General features: G+C 39.8%; 1 protein-coding gene across 3 annotated transcripts in view; it reads right to left on the minus strand.

The window, feature by feature from the left end:
* Positions 1 to 19,099, minus strand: part of LOC131253456 (N-terminal acetyltransferase B complex auxiliary subunit NAA25) — a 70,685-nt gene that overhangs the window by 19,456 nt on the left and 32,130 nt on the right. For all 3 annotated transcript variants that reach the window (XM_058254445.1, XM_058254447.1, XM_058254446.1), the window contains 3 exons: positions 16,425 to 16,575; positions 16,124 to 16,299; positions 12,385 to 12,587 (listed from right to left, as the gene is read on the minus strand). In XM_058254445.1, the coding sequence (XP_058110428.1) occupies positions 12,385 to 12,587; positions 16,124 to 16,299; positions 16,425 to 16,575 (530 nt within the window). The remainder of the gene's footprint in view (positions 1 to 12,384; positions 12,588 to 16,123; positions 16,300 to 16,424; positions 16,576 to 19,099) is intronic.

Raw genomic sequence — 19,099 nt, forward strand, 5'->3', positions numbered from 1 at the left:
AAATGTACCTCAAGGAGCCAATCGTAGTGCGATCCGAATTTGATGTGTTGGAATGGTGGAAGATGAGGGTTAGTGAATCAAAATACCCTACATTATCTGTGATGGCACGGGACATATTATCAATACCAATTTCAACAGTGGCATCAGAATCCGCATTCAGCACAGGGAGCAGGGTTGTGAGCAAGTATCGAAGCTCACTTTCGCCAAATACAGTTGAAGCGTTGATTTGTACGCAAGATTGGTTGCGCCCGATATGGGGAGGAGATATGAATGATGATGATGAAGAAGAGGAGATTGAGATTCGTGACGAGTCTCTACCTGCAGATCAGTAATTATTTTCGATTTTTCAATTCTTTTTGGTTGAAAGTTCAATGATCTGTAATATTATTTCACTGCAACTGCAAACATGAAAGTGTTTGTCCTTTTGGAATGTGGTTTGGAAGACTTTGAATCTTTGATATTTATTTACATATGCCTGTTCATTTGCTTTTATTTTTGAATTTTGATACATTTATATTGCTTTCTTTTATTCCTATATCAAGTTCAAATTATTTATTAATATTCTGATTTTTTTAAAAAAATAAAATTGAGTGTAGATATGTCTTCATTTGACTCATCGACAAACATTTGGGACTACGCTTCCCCGGTTGAATCACTACCAAGGTCTGGAAAAACAAAGATTAAGTGTGGTTTGTGTGGCGCAAAGTTTGTGAACAAGACTAATCACTTTCGCTTACACTTGTCATGTCGAGGTGGTGATGCAAAACCATGCCCCAATGCTCTCTGCTCTATCTGATTCTGCTACTGAGCTATCGGCAGAGTTGGAATCCCTGATCCCAAATGTCCAAATTCTCTTTCAAGTCCTATTAAATTCGAATAGAAAACCTTTCACTCCATCCAAACCTTCTGCTTCTGGATCTAGTACACGAATGACATCCACAAAAGATGCAAAGGAGGAAGCCAGATTAAAAGCTTTGGAGGAATAACAATTCCAACTCGCCTTAAAACGTAATATAGAAGATGTTTCTAGACTTCAGCGATATTCGGGTCAGACAACACGATGTTAAAGCAGGGTCGAGTATGACAAACAAGAAGAAGAAAAAGAGTAACAAATTCAAATTCCTGACCCGTCTCGGTGAATTTTATAAGGCATTGGGTACTACATACAATTCTTCACATAAAAAAAGTTCAAAAAATCTAGTTTAAAGTGTAAAAGAGCACGAAGGAAATATCTCTTCGCCTTCTAACTCAGAGGAAGTGAACCAATATGTATATGAAAAAATAAATAGCAGTTTCGATGGATTGGATGACAATACAGGAAGGCATTCCTCTTATGGAGGTTATTAGTTATAAATTATCATTTTGAACAATGTAATGTAAATATGTTAATGTAATCATCAAAGTTTTTTAATCATAAATTATGTGCATTTTATATATTTTATTGCTTTGGTCAACTTCGAATTCCAATTGACAATCGAATTGAAATTCAAATGAATCTTAATTAATAACTCGAACTCGGCTCAAAACTCGAACTCGTTGCTCGAAAACCCTGCTCGAATTGGGCTCAAATTCAGACTCGGACTAGAACTCGCCTCAAATACTCGGACTCGACTTGACTCGATTTCTGCTCGTACTCGGGTGAGTAGAGCACGAGCAGGGATTCCATGCTCACTGGCCAAGTAGAGCCGAGCTCGGCTCGACTCGTGTACAGCTCTATACAGAACTTTTTCCAGCATGCTGTTGGTAAGGTGGTCTAGAGCTGAGATCCATTGTTAGACCAGATGCTCAGCTCACAACACGAAGTGTATATTTGAACATTTGGTGAAGATGGATGTGTGTGGGGTGAGAACCTGCAGGAGAATTCTCTGTTGAAATCATTCTACAGTGCAGTATCCTGAGGCAACCCAAAGAACTTGACTGTTACTTCTCAAACTTGGCTCTGTTTGATTTCACCTAGAGGCAATGTTTCTGCTGGACATGGATCCTGACAAAATTCTCCCAAATTATCACATGAATAGTAAGGAGCATTAATTCCCCAGCCATTGCTCATTGTGCCTAATGGAGAAGGAGCCTGTCACCCATCTCCTTCATTGCTCATTTGCGTGGAGATTGTAGACTGATCCATTTAATCTGTTTGGAATACAGTGGGTGATTTAAGGCTAGGAAGCGGCAACATATTCAGTTGACGGAGCATGTAAGCAAGTATAAACAGCTAGGAAGTAGTACAACAAGTTTGCTCCCACTGACCCCCTCTTCACTAATACCGAACCTCCATAACCACTTGCCTCCTAAAGCCCAGTTCACAAAACCTCTTAATTATTGTCAATTGATGTGCAAGATTTCTTTAATTCCTCATTTGAACTAGAAAATGCACAAGAAAAATGGGTAAATACCACCACAACTTAATTCGCATAAAATTCTAAAAAGCATTCAACCATAAATATTTTAAAGTAAACTGAAATACACATTGCAAGTATAGGAGTTTTGTGCTCTCATTACCAATCTCAAGCCTAGATAAAGGAGGAGGGTTCTATCAAGTTAGCAGTCGGGCATCAAACTTATGCCATAACTTCCAAAACGAACCTAAACAATATGACATTCCAAACTCATGCTAGGGTGTTCCCTGTAAGAGACGCACTGCATCGAAACCCAGGCGTTCACACAACAACGACCAGTTGTTGTGAGATGTAGGCAAGGATTCCTACACATTTTGGATGCATGCGGGTAAAGAAACTAGTCCGGGATAATAGGATTCATCTTACCACACGCAATATAAGACTTTGACAGTGTGGAGTTAGTAGATACGATGAAACAAAGGAGAGAGAACATAGTTGTGTTCAAGAAACCAAGTGGAAAGGTAATGCAGGGGCATTTTCACACCGAGCTCGAGTGGAGTGGCCTGTAGGATGCGAGGGCACACTCGAGGTGGGCGGCCCGTGTGAGGCGGGTGGCTTGTGTGAGGCAGAACACGTGATTTTAAGCCCACGAGGGGGCGGAACCCCTGAATGTGGGGCCCACAAGGGGGGTTCAGCCGAGGACCTAACCCATGGATGTGGGGCCTGGGCTATGAGATAAAATGAGTATTTCTCCATGCTCTATCAGTTCGAGCTTTTAGAGCAAGTAGTTAATTGTCCTGCATCAAATTGGTATCAGAGCGAGAGGTCTCGTGTTCAAGGCTCCTCACCGAGGGTGATTAATGTAGGGGCATTTTCACACCGAGCTCGAGTGAGGTGGCCTGTGGGATGCGGGGGCACACTCGAGGTGGGCAGCCCATGTGAGGCTAGTGGCTTGTGTGAGGTGGAACCCTTGTGATTTGGGGCCCTCGAGGACCTAACCCATGGATGTGGGGCCTGAGCTATAAAATAAAAGGATTAATTCGTCATACTCTATCAATTCGAGCTTTTAGAGCAAATGGTTAATTGTCCTGCATCAAAAGGGGTTAAAAGTAGAGAAATTGATTAATCTAAACTTCGGTATATAGGAAAGGGCAGTAACAAAAATAGGATAGGGATGGTGGTCGATAAAGATTTAAAATAATAGTTGCAGATGTTAAAAGAGTTGGTAGCAGGATTTTATCATAAGATTTGTGTGAAGTGAGGAAATAATCAATGTTATTAGTGCATATGCGCCGCAGGTGGGGTTAGAGAATAGACTCAAGAGACAATTCTGGGAGAATATGGATGTACTGATGCAAAAAAAAAAAAAAAAAAAAAAAAAAGGGAGGAAAAGAAAGGGAGATAGGATCTTTGTAAGAGGAGGCTTAAAGGGTCATATACAAAAAGAAAGTAGATGATATGAGAGGGTACATGGAGGATATGGTTTTAGGAGAAGAAATGAGATGGGGGAAGCTATCCTTGATTTTGCTATGGCATACAATGTAGCTCTAGCAAACACTTTGAAGAGAGACCAACGTAACTATCAAAAGTGGATAACATACAAGCCAAATAGATTTTTTTTCCCTTTTTCTAAGGGTAACTGAAAGAATAGGCAGTAAAGCTACAAAAAAATACAACAAAAAAATTACAATGAGGACCAATCAAAGCCCAAGAGATTACAATCTCTAAACTTTGCTGGCACAGCAGCTCGCGCCCAGTAACCAAAGATCTCGCTTTAAGGAAAACTTCCTTCCCACTCCAAAAAACATCCCTAAAACATCTATTGTTTCTGTCATACCAATTGCTTCACAATCCCACAAGGAGCGACAACATGCACACCATGTGGCCCATCTTTCCTACTCCACCACCATGCCATTGACTGAGGAAACCATCTATTGAATTGAGCATGACCCATGCCACCCCAAAGGATGCAAAGAAACTGACCCCAAACTTCCTTAGAAAATGGACATGCACAAAAAGATGGGTCACCGATCCCTCACTACCCAAGCACAAGGGACAAGCATTCACAATAATGAGTTCCCACATCCTCAAGTCATCAGTGGTTAGGATCCTCTCCCAGCAAACCAACCACACGAAAGTCGCCGCCTTAGAAGGGGCCTCGTAGGACCACAAGACAAAACAATGCATATTACGAGACTCAGCCACAGCACCAGATAAAGAATGGGAAAAAGATTTAACAAAAAAGATTTTAAGTTTGTTGTCTTTCCACTTAATTGAATCTGGCTCCTCTGACAGAACCAGCCTCACTAAAAGATTGAGCAACGATACCAACTCTTCAGCTTCAACATCTAAAAGGTTTCTCCGAAACGAAGGCATCCATAAGCCTGTAGAACCTTACATCACAAAACACTTATCAATTGTATTATCCGAGTCCACGGCCATGCAAGCCATGTTGAGAAATTGGTCTAACAACCTACTCTCCCCTAACCATATATCCTTCCAGAACTGGACTTCTAAGCCATTTCCTATGCCAAAAAAAGACACCCGCTAAGATAGGCCCCTTCAACTTCATTATGGCTTTCCAAATCCCCGACGCCCTATACAAAGAAGAGCTCTTGGCCCACCAACCCTCCACTCCATACTTCCTGGCAATAATCTCCTTCCAAAGGCTTCCCTTTTCTATCGCAAATCTCCACAACCATTTCCCCAAAAGAGCCATATTCATGGAATCGAAGCTTCCCAACCCAAGCTCGCCCACCACCTCTGGCCTACACACAATATCCCAATTCATGAGGTGGAACTTTCTCCTCCTCTCCCCCTTGCTAAAGGAAATCATTTCTAATCTTCTCCTACTTAGCACATTCAAAGGGCAACGGAAAAAATAGACATGAAATATAATGGAAGGTTAGAGAGCCATCTTAGTCGATGTAATTTTACCTCCCAGAGAGAAAAATCTATTTTTCCAGACTGATATCTTCATGGGGTCCCATAAATGCTTAGCCACCTTCCCAGTACAAAGAGGAAGACCCAAGTATTCCAAGCGAAAGCTCCCATTTTCCAACCAAACAGTCTAGCTAGCAACCCTACTTCCTCCTTCGGAAGACCTATTCCCAATAATTCAGATTTACTAGCATTAATATGCAAACTCGAAATGCTTCAAAGCAAAATAAGGCTTTCCAAGATTTTCTATTTGATTAACTTCTACCTCACAGAATAAAACCATATCAATCGTTAATTGGAAATAGGAGATTTGGAAGTTCTCTCCATCGACTTTGAGACCGCTAAATAAACCCAAAGAAGCCCCTCTAGATATCATGCAACTAAGCGCTTCCGCCACCACCAAAAAAAGGAAAGGGGATAAGGGATCTCATTGCCTAAGGCCGTTAGAATATTTAAAAAATCCTTTTGGCGAACCATTCGCCAAAACTAAAAATTTTGGCAAGCTGATGCACTCTAGGATCCTCCTCCATTTGAAACCACACCCAATCCGACATAACATGTAATCAAGAAAAGACCACTCTACGTGGTCAAAACCTTTTCGAGATCCAATTAACATATCACACCAAATTTACCCGATCAGTGGAGTGAATTGACAACTTCGTGCACCAACAGAGAGCTACTAAGATGAGTCTACCTTTCGCAAAAGTCACCTGCGCGGTGGAGATGGTCATTCCCAAAATAGCCCTAAACATCTAAGCAAGATTCTTAGCCAAGATTTTATGAGGCCCCCAAATCAAATTGATCAGACGAAAATCTTTAATACAACCCACACCTTTTTCGGGATCAGAGCAATGAACAATGCACTCAACTCCGTAGTGAACTTCCCGCTAAAACAAAGATCTGGAATAAAACTCAAGACATCTCCTTTTACCTACTCTTACAAGATTTGATAAAAGACTATAGGAAAATTGTCGAGCCCTAAAGCTTTATCTCTACCTAAGTCCATGATAGCCCGCCACACTTCCTCCTCCGAGAATAGCTTTTGCAACGCTTCCTCTTCTTGCTCATAAAGCATGTCAAAACCCTAATTTTCCAACTTCAGTCTTGTAAATTGAGGATCGGAAAGCATAGTCTTATAAAAAGCCATAACCGCATCACAAACCTCCACATGAGCTTGATATCTAACCCCCTCCACTACCACGCTTCCAATTCTGTTTACTCGAGCCCGAGCACTAGATATGGCATTAAAGAACTTCATGTTATTGTCCCCCTCCGTTAGTCACATAGCTCGTGACCAAGGTGTCCCGTATCGGTATCGGTTGGCGTAACGGTGACCTCCAAAACCGATACGGATACGGGGGCGTAACGGTGATACGGGGGCGTAACGGCCCGTAACGGTGCAAAATTTTTTTTTTGTCAAAAAAATATGAAAAAATATGGATTAAATCCGGAATATTCTAAGCATTCCAAATATGCATTCATTTATAAATTGGAACATGTTTATGGTGGTGTAACGGTCCACTCTTTGGTGAGAAGTTGTATCGGACTATCTGATGAATTTATGAACCAGATAACCTGAATTTGACTACAAAATTCATATATTTAATTTTCTAACTATCTACTATCAATGATAGATATATTAGAATGAATGTAATATGAAAATATCTTACATTTAGGTGTTTGCAATTATTTTTGAGGGCCAAAATTCATGCGTAAATAGAAAAAAATATATTAAAAAAATATAAAATGGCACCCCAAATATGTAAAATGCACATTAACATGTTCTACTATGATTAACACATCAAATGACATCATTAAAACAGCAAAAGAATCATTAAAAAATGATTTTTCGAATTTTCAAAAAAAGGGCCAAAATAAATGCGTAAATAGAAAAAAATATAAAAAAAATATAAAATGGCACCCCAAATATGTAAATTGCACATTAACATGTTCTACTATGATTAACACATCAAATGACATCATTAAAACAGCAAAAGAATCATTAAAAAATGATTTTTCGAATTTTCAAAAAAAGGGCCGAAATAAATGCGTAAATAGAAAAAATATAAAAAAAAATATAAAATGGCACCCCAAATCTGTAAAATGCACATTAACATGTTCTACTATGATTAGCACATCATATGATGTCATTAAAACAGCAAAAGAATCATTAAAAAATGATTTTTCGAATTTTCAAAAAAAGGGCCAAAATAAATGCGTAAATAGAAAAAAATATAAAATATATATAAAATGGCACCCCAAATCTGTAAAATGCACATTAACATGTTCTACTATGATTAACACATCATATGATGTCATTAAAACAGGAAAAGAATCATTAAAAAATGATTTTTCGAATTTTCAAAAAAAGGGCCAAAATAAATGCGTAAATAGAAAAAAATATTAAAACAATATAAAATGGCACCCCAAATCTGTAAAATGCACATTAACATGTTCTACTATGATTAACACATCATATGATGTCATTAAAACAGCAAAAGAATCATTAAAAAATGATTTTTCGAATTTTCAAAAAAAGGGCCAAAATAAATGCGTAAATAGAAAAAAATATAAAATGGCACCCCAAATCTGTAAAATGCACATTAACATGTTCTACTATGATTAACACATCAAATGGCATGATTAAAACAGCAAAACAACCATTAAAATTTGATTTTTCGAATTTTAAAAAAAGGGGCCAAAATTCATGCGTAAATAGAAAAAAATATTAAAAAATTATTAAATGGCACCCCAAATCTGTAAAATGTACATTAACATGTTCTACTATGATTAACACATCATATGACATGATTAAAACAGCAAAACATATTAAAAAAAGTATAAATACCTATTTTTGACGAATTTCTGAAAAATGGCCCACCGAGCTTTGATTCAAAAAAATCTGTGATATAATGTGTTTTTATCTCAAATACCTAGCTAAGGTTGGTCGAAATTAGTAGTAGAAGGAGTGAAAAACAGTTTGGAAGCAAAAGGTTTCAAAAAAACAGCAAAAAATGAGCTAAAAATGAAAAAAAAAAAAGTTACCGTTACGGGCCCGTAACGGGCCCGTATCGGCCGATACGGGTACAAAAAATCGTATCGGCCGATACGGCCCCGAAACGGGTAACGGTTCGCACCGTTACCGTTACGTATCGGCCGATACGGCCGATACGTAACCGATTCGGCACACCCTGCTCGTGACCTCCGCCTCCACTTCACTTCCTCTTCCTTTAGAATCCTACAATTAACCCCTATTAGATCATCTCTACGAGCTAAATCCACTTCCCACAACGCATTCCCTTCCTCTTTCAGATCAAGAACGTGAATTTCTGATAAAACATTGTCCAAATCCCTTCGCGAGCATGAAAGAACTCCTAGCAGGAAATCTTCCTATTCAATAATCGCAGCTTCTGAAAGAGAATGAAACCCAACTTACCCTGAATCTGAAAACATTCCCACCACCCCTTAACTAAGTCACGAAACCCATCCACATCGAGCCATATTAACTCAAATCTAAACAGATGCAACCCCCCATCTATCTGTCACCACTTCAAGCATGATAGGGCAATGGTCTGATGTGGGTCTGGGCAAGGCTTGCTAATTGCTCAAGGGGGAATTTATTAATCCAGGAAGTCGTTACTATGAATCAATCCAATTTAGATTGGACAGGGTTTGCTTGATCGTTAAACCATGTGAATCTTTCACCTCCCATTGGAAGATCAATCATATCATTCCTCTTGACCCACTCAGAAAAATCTGCCATGCTTCGAGTAATTCTCCCCCTTGATGATTTTTCAAAGGAAAATCTAGCAACATTAAAATCACCTCCCATGCACCAAGGGTGGCTCCACGTCGTACCAACTGAATCCAACTCCTTCCGCACAACAAACCTGAGTTTCAAACAATTCGGCCCATAAACAATAGAAAAACCCACTTTAACACCAAATATTTCATTATACAACAGAAAGTTCAAAGAAAAATCCCCCACCCACAGGTCTTCTTTCATCCACAGAGATGAGTTCCAATTTATCAGGATCCATCATGTCGTACCCACTACCTCTTTTGCCACCCACTCTTTTGCGTGACCTCGCCAAAAATCATTCAAAATATTATGCCCCACAAAGACCATCTTTGACTCTTGAATGGCCAACAATTGGACCCCGAACCTTTTATAAATATCCCTAGTTTGGACTCTCTTTTGAGGACAACCCAACCCCCTAACATTTCAACTCATAATCTTCATTGGGAAACCTTTCTACCCCTTTTAACCTTCTCCTCACCCTTGGTTGAAGCAACAATGCCACAACTCAGTGAGCTTTTAAGCCCCTTCAGTTCCCTCAGAGCCCTGAGAGATTAACTAACATGTTAAAGTTGTTTCTATCTCTTTCTGAGCTCCTCTATCATAGATGGTTTGAAACAAGGCAACAATCTACTTTGCAGTCTCCGAATGTCACTCCAAGCATCTTACCCATTTTACCCAACATGAGCCTTCTACCACTAACATGTGATCTCTAGACAAACCCATCTTTTAACCAGCACTTTCGACATACACCTCGACAATCAAAGCAACTTTGCATTCCTCTCTAGAGACCTGAATAGACTTCAAGCGCATCCATCCATTTCTCATATGGGATTCACCAACGGCAAGTCATTGTCTTCAGCACACACGATCATATCTTCACCCACCTGGCCAAAACTGCACCTCCAATTCTTGAGACCAACTTCCGTAGCATCTCAAGAGTCTCCATAAATTAACTCCCTTGCAAGGAGAGACGGCCATGAAGAAGTTATCACTCACAGAGATACGCCTTCATAAAATTGACCCTTCATTACATAGAAACTTGCACATGAGAATGGCATAAGAGACCATCCCATGAGAGGACACATCAACTTTTGGCGTGTGTCACGCTCTTCACACAAACCACATCCTCCACTCGCACCATAGCCCAAGATTTCATGGGCCTTTCCAACCCCATTGCCTCCCCATTCGCGCCCAAGACCCTTAAGCTTCACATGTTCGTACTTTATGAATTGGGCTCCAGATAATCCTCCCCATCAATAGTTGAACAGTGAGTTGTTGCTCGATCGAGCTGATAAGCAATGCCCCCTGCCTCCCTAGAATTTGAGACGACATCTCCCTCTCATTGCCTGGTATTCCACACGTTAGCCGCCGATACGAGATTTGAAGACACTCACAGAGATACGCCTTCGTAAAATTGACCCTTCATTTCATAGAACCTTGCACATGAGAACGGCGTAAGAGACCATCCCACGAGAGGACACAACAACTTTTGGCATGTGTCACGCTCTCCGCACGAACCACATCCTCCACTCGCGCCATAGCCCAAGATTTAATGGGCCTTTCCAACCCCATTGCCTCCCCATTCGTGCCTAAGACCCTTAAGCTTCACATGTTCGCACTTTATGAATTGGGCTCCAGATAATCCTCCCCATCGATAGTTGAACAGTGAGTTGTTGCTCGATCGAGCTGATAAGCAATGCCCCCTGCCTCCTTAGAATTTGAGACGACATCTCCCTCTCGTTGCCTGGTATTCCACACGTCAACCGCCGATACAAGATTTGAAGAGTCGACCGTTGCTTCTGCTACACGTTCCCCCTGCTCATTAAAAGCCACACCCGACTTCCTCCACTATGTTAACTTCACCATCTTGAGACGAACGAATGTCCCATCCCTAACCAACGCAGTCATCGTCATCCTGCATAGCCATCAATGCTTTTGGCACGATTATCGTCCTTTCTTCTGATTTGAAATATGAACTTCCATATGGCTCAGGAGTAAGGCACCCACCCTTATCTTCTTCCACGTCATCTGCCGAGAGAGAGAGGATCTTCGTCCACCTGGCTCAGGGATGAAAGACCCCTCCACACATGCCTCCACGTCACCTTCTCTCGAAACTTCTCTTAATGATAGCCGATACGTGCCCCTCTCACTCGACTGTGCTCCATTAAAACACAAAACCCATACTCAATCCCTGATTTCAGCAAGCCGATCTCTAAGCTCCCTTTCTCTGAGGACCACCTCTTGCATTTACATAAGCGATTCCTTGGATACCGCTACCGAGATTCTCATATTGCCAACAGCAATCGTGACCACCTGTGGAATCGGCATCAATTTCCTTCTCCAAATTTTGGTTCGAGCTTTTCTAAGATCTGCATAATATTTCATCATGGCGTCAATCACAAGCACTTCTCCCAAGCAAGCTTCCAACACCAGAAAAATCTCCCTGACCCACAACTCTAGAGGTAAGCCATGGAACAAAAACCACACTTCTTCCTTCCACAACACCGACCATTGCTCCCATCTCCACAAACCTTACACCAAGTCATCTTTGAAGAAATTGCCCAGCGCCAATACATGATCCAAATCACCCCCTGGCCAAAGAGATAAGGACTTCAATATGATTCGAGATCTTTATGATTGTGTCCTCTAGATTAAGTTCACATTTTGACTACAACCATGAACTTATTTCATCAGTGGTTTCATTCTCCCTTACCATCGCCACTAAACACCACCGAAAAGATAGGCTTGTATTATCAATCATCTAGGGCCTTAATGTCACTGTCGGCATCCCTCCCTCCCAACTACGCCAAACCTACTTTTCATTCACCTCGTCCTCCCCTTTCCATACCACCCCTCCCCACTCTCAAGTTCCCTCTTGCAACTTACCTACCTCAGCCTCCCCTTCGACCTCTTTCACAAGGAAAAAAACACCAAATAAATTGCTTTATACTGAGGAAGGCAGCATGGTCAATATGCAAGAATTGTGAGGTTAATATTAGGAGAGAGTTTGATCGTGCAACATAAGTTAATGGTTATGGATGATTATATTGTGATATGAAAGAAAGGGAATGAAATCAATAGGTGTCCAAAAATAGGCAGTGATAGAGTGGAATCGTGGAAAAGGATTCATGTAGTCGACCCCAATTAGTTGGGATAAGCCCTAGATGGTGGTGGTGGTGGTGGTGGTGGTGAAATTGAGACTTGCAACTTAGACTCTACAAAACAAGTCACTAGGAGAGCATGGAAAATGAATTCATGGATGAGAGGAAAAACTTTAAAAGTTCATGAGATCAGAAAGCATCGTACCACAAACCGGAAGCTTAGACATAGCTCCAATGGATTCTTGAATTCTAAAACTGGTTATAGCTTTCCCCAGTGCTTTGACTGTTGATGGTGACGGAGATTCACAAGATTTGAAGATTTCTTTTAATAGTTCCATCTTTTCATTATGTGTTAAGACTTGTAAGAATACTTCCACATCAGAAGTGAAGCAAGCCAGGTGTCCAAACCTGCATTAGCGAAGTAGAAGCTTCAGTTGTAGATAGAAGTTACATTTCCTTTCAGTGAAACTAATGCGATAAAAGATGCAGAAGTTAAATAAAACAGTCTAGGGACAAGAAATCACCAAATACTATCTAGATAATAGAATTCTAGTAAAGTCAATGTTAAGACAAAACAACATATGCTTACATGATAAATACTACACAAACTAGATTACCATCCTAATGTTTATGTATGATGTGTCTTAAGGCGGGGGAGTCATGTGGATCATATATTCCTTTAGTGTGGTTTTGCCACAGTAGTGTGGAATTGGCTCTTCAATCTATATTTCGATGTGAGTGGGTGATTCCAGGGTCCATCGAAAATTTCTCCTACTGTGGCATGGGCAAGGTTCGATGAGAAGAGAAGATCCTTTGGAGGCTATCGATTCTTGCCTAGTTTTGGTCGATTGGTCAAAGCAGAATGATAAATGCTTCAGGAATCAACATATGCTTCCAGATGAGGTGTCAGGAGAGCAAGATTGGACTCATAGCATGGGCCCTGAGTTTAAAGGCCTTTGCGCGCTGTACTATAGCATTTTGTTTTTCTTTAGGGAGTTTTTTGTAGCTTTTTGTAAGGATTTCTCATTCTCCTTTTAATAAAATGATTGTGATCTTTCAAAAAAACAATCTGTGAAAGAGGCAATAACCATAGATATTTTTGAATGGTTATGCAATTTATTAAAAAAACAAAAGAAGAAAAAAGCAATAAACAAGAAAAGAGATGAGAAGCAGGGAAGCAATACTGATAGAGATCATATTGTATCACCAAAAAGCCATGTGACTAGAGTTGTATTATGTATGACATTTTAACAGAAAAACTAGGCAATAAAAATAAAACAAATCACAAATGATATTGTTTGAAATCACGACATCCTAAAATGGTTTTTTCTAAAGCTTTCCCAGCCTAGCTAAACAATGCAACACTGGTAAATAGGACCACGGTGGTAGACTCAAATTTTCCCTGCACAGTCTAAATATGCATGTTGGTAGTTGGAATCAAAATAATCGATAAGTCTCCAAGGACTTTTTTATCATGTTAATGGACACGAGATGATTCTACAAGCTCACTAGGGGTTTGCTTCTTTGAAAGCAAACGGTTAAAGTGGAGTGAAGAGGTTTCTCAACGAGCCAAATCAAGAAAACATCACATTAGGAATTCGTTGGTGGTATTGAGGATAAGGAAGGTATTCTTTCTCCATTTTAGCACATTAGCATAATCAAACTATCTTGGTTGCTTACTGAAGATGGGAATTAGAGATAGGGATTGAGAACAACCAATGTAGTAGAAAGAAAAATTATGCTGCTAGATTAAATGGCAGGTGCTGGAGAGAGAGAGAGAGAGAGAGAGAGAGAGAGAGAGAGAGAGAGAGAGAGAAGAAAACTAGTTATACAGAGCAAGATAAATAAGTAATATGAAGTTCGGTAGCGCGCACACAGAAGGATAAAAAAAAAAAAAACGCATCAAGTTCAATTTACCCACAAAAGAAAAGCTACAATGCTTAGTTGTGAGTCCTAGCAATGATTTAAGCAACCATTAATGGCATGCACAAAAAAGTGTCAACAACAGCGGTGCCTACTGCCTAGCGCTCATAAGCTATGATAGATGAAGTAATTAGCCAGATCACTTCAGCACCTGATTGCTCTAAAGCACCACTGATGTGCATGACTTTTGATGCAATGACATGTGATGACCTAATCCTAGATGCATGTATAATCAGGTTAAAGAATGTTCAAATAAATACACGAATCAACTAACTGTTTCCAATCAAATGGATTGGGTAAATTTCATCACAAAGATGAGGTCATTCCGTCAGGATCATGCTCATTAGCATAAAATCACGTAAACAGTAAAAAGGGAGGACCTAGGGATATGAGGATATCCCAGATCTAGCATAAGTCAGTTCACGGTCAAGTTTGGATCTGATTCTACTGACTAACCATCCATATTTTCCGTTCAAACTAGAAAGGAGACATCTACAGAGGAACGAAAGGAGTGAAGAATGAAGGGTTCGAGATAAAGAAAGTACAAGTCCTTTGGTCGTAAAAAAAAAAAAAATGAGGAGGATGATTCTTACCTTTTCCTGCACCTCGAAGATCTATATAAAAAATAAATCTGAAATCGGGGTGGAATCCTCAACACCCAAGGGCCAATCCTGAAACCTTAATCTCTTAAATAAAGAAGAAGAAAAATACGAATTTCTATTCATTCAATAATAATCAAAATAGGGTTTCTCACAATGTATATATAAGCTGTGGAAAAAGTAAAAGTGTACTAAAGCCCCTGAAAACAAGAAAAATAACAAAAAGATGAAAATATAAAGAAAGTACAATAAAGCCCCTGAAACAAGAAAAAAGAATAAAAATGTCTAAAACTAAAACACTCGTGTGGTAGGGTAAGAAATCTGACCCATGGATCTATAGTTCGAGTGCGGTCATGCCACTCATGCACTCATAGCGCGTCAGAGAATGGGTTCGATGAACCCAACATCCATCCACATCAACTTCTCCGCTCCGGTACTCTGTCGACGACGCCTCCTCCTCTGGTACACTCTAAAGGGTGCAACACTGATGTCCGCATCAACTTTTCTTTTCAAAAGTTAGAATAAACATAGAAAGATAAATTTTGTATTCACCAAAGCTGAGAGCACAGGCACTAATAGCTGGCAGAAGTTGAATGATCCATTCGTAGTTTGAACAATCAATGTTGCTCAAAAAGTCAATCACAGTATTTTCAGGATTTAGACCATGAATTTAGGATCATATTTTGGACATCAGTTAGTGTAGTCCTTTATTGGGTCGCTTTGGGCAGGATAACCTAGCCCACCTCATAGTCTCTTGATCCTTCCCAATGGAAGCAGGTCATCTCTTGCTTGTTTGGCACAGAGTGGGCTTAGGGAAGGCTAAGAAGGAGCTGTGGAGATGTCCTTGCTTGCTATTTGGTGGGTTGTGCTTGTGCGGTAAGAAAGAAATGAAAGATGCTTTAGAAATGAAAGCAAGTCGACAAAGAGTATTTCTCAAAGGGCCAGATTGCTTGTAGTTGAATGGGCTTCTAATGTCTCTAAGCTTATGCGATGTAATTTTGATTTTCTTGGGATGTAGCCAAGTCGCCATCTTGGCGGCTTCACGTTGTTGTTGTTGTTTTTCTTTTGTTTTGGTTTAATAAATTTTTTGTTCTCTCTCTCTCTCTCCCTAAAATAAAATTTAAAAAAAAAATTAAAAATTTAAAAAAAAAAAAAAAAAAACAACAACAACACATGAAAGTGAAGATGCCAAATAATTACCACCCATTAAATGCGGAAAAAATAGTCTACATGTCAACGAAAGCCCCAATGGCCAACAAAGCATGTACGCATTAACAACAGATGCCTAAGAAAACCCTTCCCTGACATAATTATGAAGAAACAGGCTAATTTCATAACATGATTGAGGATTAAGGTACATGTGCAAAAATGCAATATCAAATTTATATTTTACACCGGAAAGTAGCAAGGGTCAAAACATACTTGTAAAAATACTGCAATAAAACCTCCATCAACTTGCCATTATCATCCTTGCCATATAAACGACGCCGTTTCTCAATTTCAAGGTTCGCCAAGTAAGGACCTCTTATATGCTCATTCTTGGCCTCTGCTTGTAACTTTTGTACAAAGAGTGTTGCACCAGAGATGCGTGAATCGAACTGTAGATCCATTTGTCATAAATGAAAGTTTGTTAAAGACTTGAAGCAGAACTTCTACTAACAGATGGAGACATACAGAAGTTCAAATGAGCCGTCGTGCAAAATGACAAAGACGAGGTTAATACCATTTCATCTGTCAAATGTGGCGACTTGCATATGTTGGAGTCAACAAACTTTGGTGAACAGAGAGTATTGCTGGTGGTCACTTGGCACCAGCTGGAATCATCCTCCAGCAAACAATTTAAATAATGTAGGAAAGCCTCCCAATCATCAGGGCTGCCGACAAGACACCAACAATTACAGGCTAAAAAACATATACAAAAAGCTAAAGTAGCATGTGGGACTCCTTGACCTACTAGGCAAAAAAGCATCTTCCTCTTGCCATGAAAATCAAGCTAATGCATTTATCAAAGTGATCTATCCATGCGGCAGAAATTCTGGGCATGTCAATTTCATTGGCAATGACAAGCTTCATACACTTGAAAGAGTATATCATTATAATCAGATCTGGGCATCCGTCAGGAGTCATACAAAGCAATAGGCAGCACTTAATAAAGTCATCTCAAGCAACCCAGTGAACCTTGAACGACAAAGACACAAAGCTATACACAAGAATGTATCAATTAATACCTTAAACTACCAACAGAGATCAATCCAGATATATGACAAAAGATGCAAAGTAGCACAAATTAACTTAAGCAAAGTTGAACTCCAGCAAATATTCCACAATAATAAATAAATAACTCAGAGTTTCAACACTTCCAATATAAAATGGTGTGTGCCTGTATGTGAATAGCCGTGAGTTGGTAGAAGCAGAGAGATTTTTTGCTTGATCTGCCACCTATAAATGTATAGGTTATGCTTACCACCTTAACAGCCATCTGGCTCTGTGCATCAGTGCATAAAGAAGACAAGCACACGCAGCTCTAGGACAGTTGGACCGGTGCTCCATTATGACAACTGCAGATCACAGAGGAAGCTCTCCTCTTTGAAGCACCAACCTTGCAAACCTTCTATGTTCTCTTTCGGCATACTTTCCCCTTGTGCCATACAAAATGAAGGATCCCTCAAAATAAGCAACATGGAGATAATTCCAACAGCCCTAGGTGTGCTTTTGTAATATTTGCTGATATTTATGTTTTGATTCAGGTTAAACACTTGACATGTTTTCTTCCATCTTTCCTTTCTCTCTCTCTTTTTTTTTTTGCTGTTGTTTCTATAAACTAACCTGCATCCTGAAAGATGTTTGTGTTGTTATTATCTCATCCTAATTTCATATATTTGTCATTTTCTGCAGTTGCTTCTGTATCCACATCCTTCCATTTTGGATTCAAGCACATAGCTCAACAGAAGGTGCTTCTTCACTTCAGCCTTGAGATCTTCACTTCACACTTACCTACTAAAGCATAATGTGATGTCCTTTCCAAAAAGGAAAAGCATAATTACCCAATCTCGTCATTCTGGACTTGGTGAATCAACTTGGTTGATGACAATGCCAAGCTAGGCACCTAAAATTGAGTCTTGGATCATTATCACAATAAGAGTGCAGCAAGAGAAATGTATCTTCAAATCCAAAGGCCAAACCACTAAGAAAATAAGGGAACAACGAGATCACAAAGGTTTGTTATATGAGATCACTTAAGCGATTATGTGATCACGTAATCACATAAGCACAAGCACATGCCATATGTGATGGTTGCATATGCCATGTGTATGTGTTATTGTGTATGCAATCGCATATGCCATTTTGCAATCACATTGGCATATGCGGATTGCATAATGGCATATGCAATCGCATAATGGCATATGCGATTGCACAATGGCATATGTGATCGCATAGTCTCCAACGGTCAGAAATCTGACTGTTGGAGCCTTTTTCCTTATTTGAAATCCGGTTCTTTTGCCCCCCTTGTCCATTTACATTATATCTTCCCCAAAACTCTCATACATTCTCTTGCTCTCATTCTAAAGCATTTTAAAGCCCTCTAATCCCATACTTTCATTCCTTTTTTTGAAAAGCCACAATATATATTAGAGAAGAAAGGGATACAAAAGAAGGAGAGAAGAGAGATCGCCGAGGGAGCAATCTCAGCTAGACTCCAAGAAAAAGAAAATCACAATCCTTAAGACCCGCAACATACACAACCCACTCTATCAATAACCTCTTCGCCTTACCAGCAATAGTCATTTCCGAGTTTGAGATATCCCTAAAACATCTACCATTTCTTTCTTCCCAAACTGACCACCAATTAGCAACGATTGCCATTCTCCACAAGGGCGTCTTGAGATTGCCCGATCTAACCCCATTCCAAGCTTTTATGAGATGAGACACTGAGCTAGGAAAGCACCACTGAATGTTGAAGCGGAGGAGGAATTCAATCCAAATCCGAGAGATAAAAGGGCAAGAGAGGAGAAGATGATCAACGGATTCTTCATTCTTCATACAACAGAGGCACATGTTAACTATGCACATTCCCATTTTTCTCAAGTTATCCACCGTAAGGATTTTCTTGATCCCAACCAACCAACCAAAAGAAGAGAATTTAAGAGGAACCGAGTAACTCCAAATATAGAAGGGCAGGTGATCGTCATTTGGAACCAGGTCGTGGTCTAAAAAGGAGTAAAGAGATTTAACAGTAAACTTGCTGGACTTGTCAAGCTTCCATATTAGTCTGTCTTGAGATTGAATATCTGGCGTACCCCTGTAAATGCGTTCAAGGAGCCCCACATATTCATCAATTTTCCAATCTTGGAGGCTTCTCCTGTAGGTAACATTCCACACAATATTACTGGCCGAGAA

This window comes from Magnolia sinica, chromosome 8 (assembly GCF_029962835.1).
Source record: "Magnolia sinica isolate HGM2019 chromosome 8, MsV1, whole genome shotgun sequence".
In the NCBI taxonomy this organism is placed as follows: domain Eukaryota; kingdom Viridiplantae; phylum Streptophyta; class Magnoliopsida; order Magnoliales; family Magnoliaceae; genus Magnolia; species Magnolia sinica.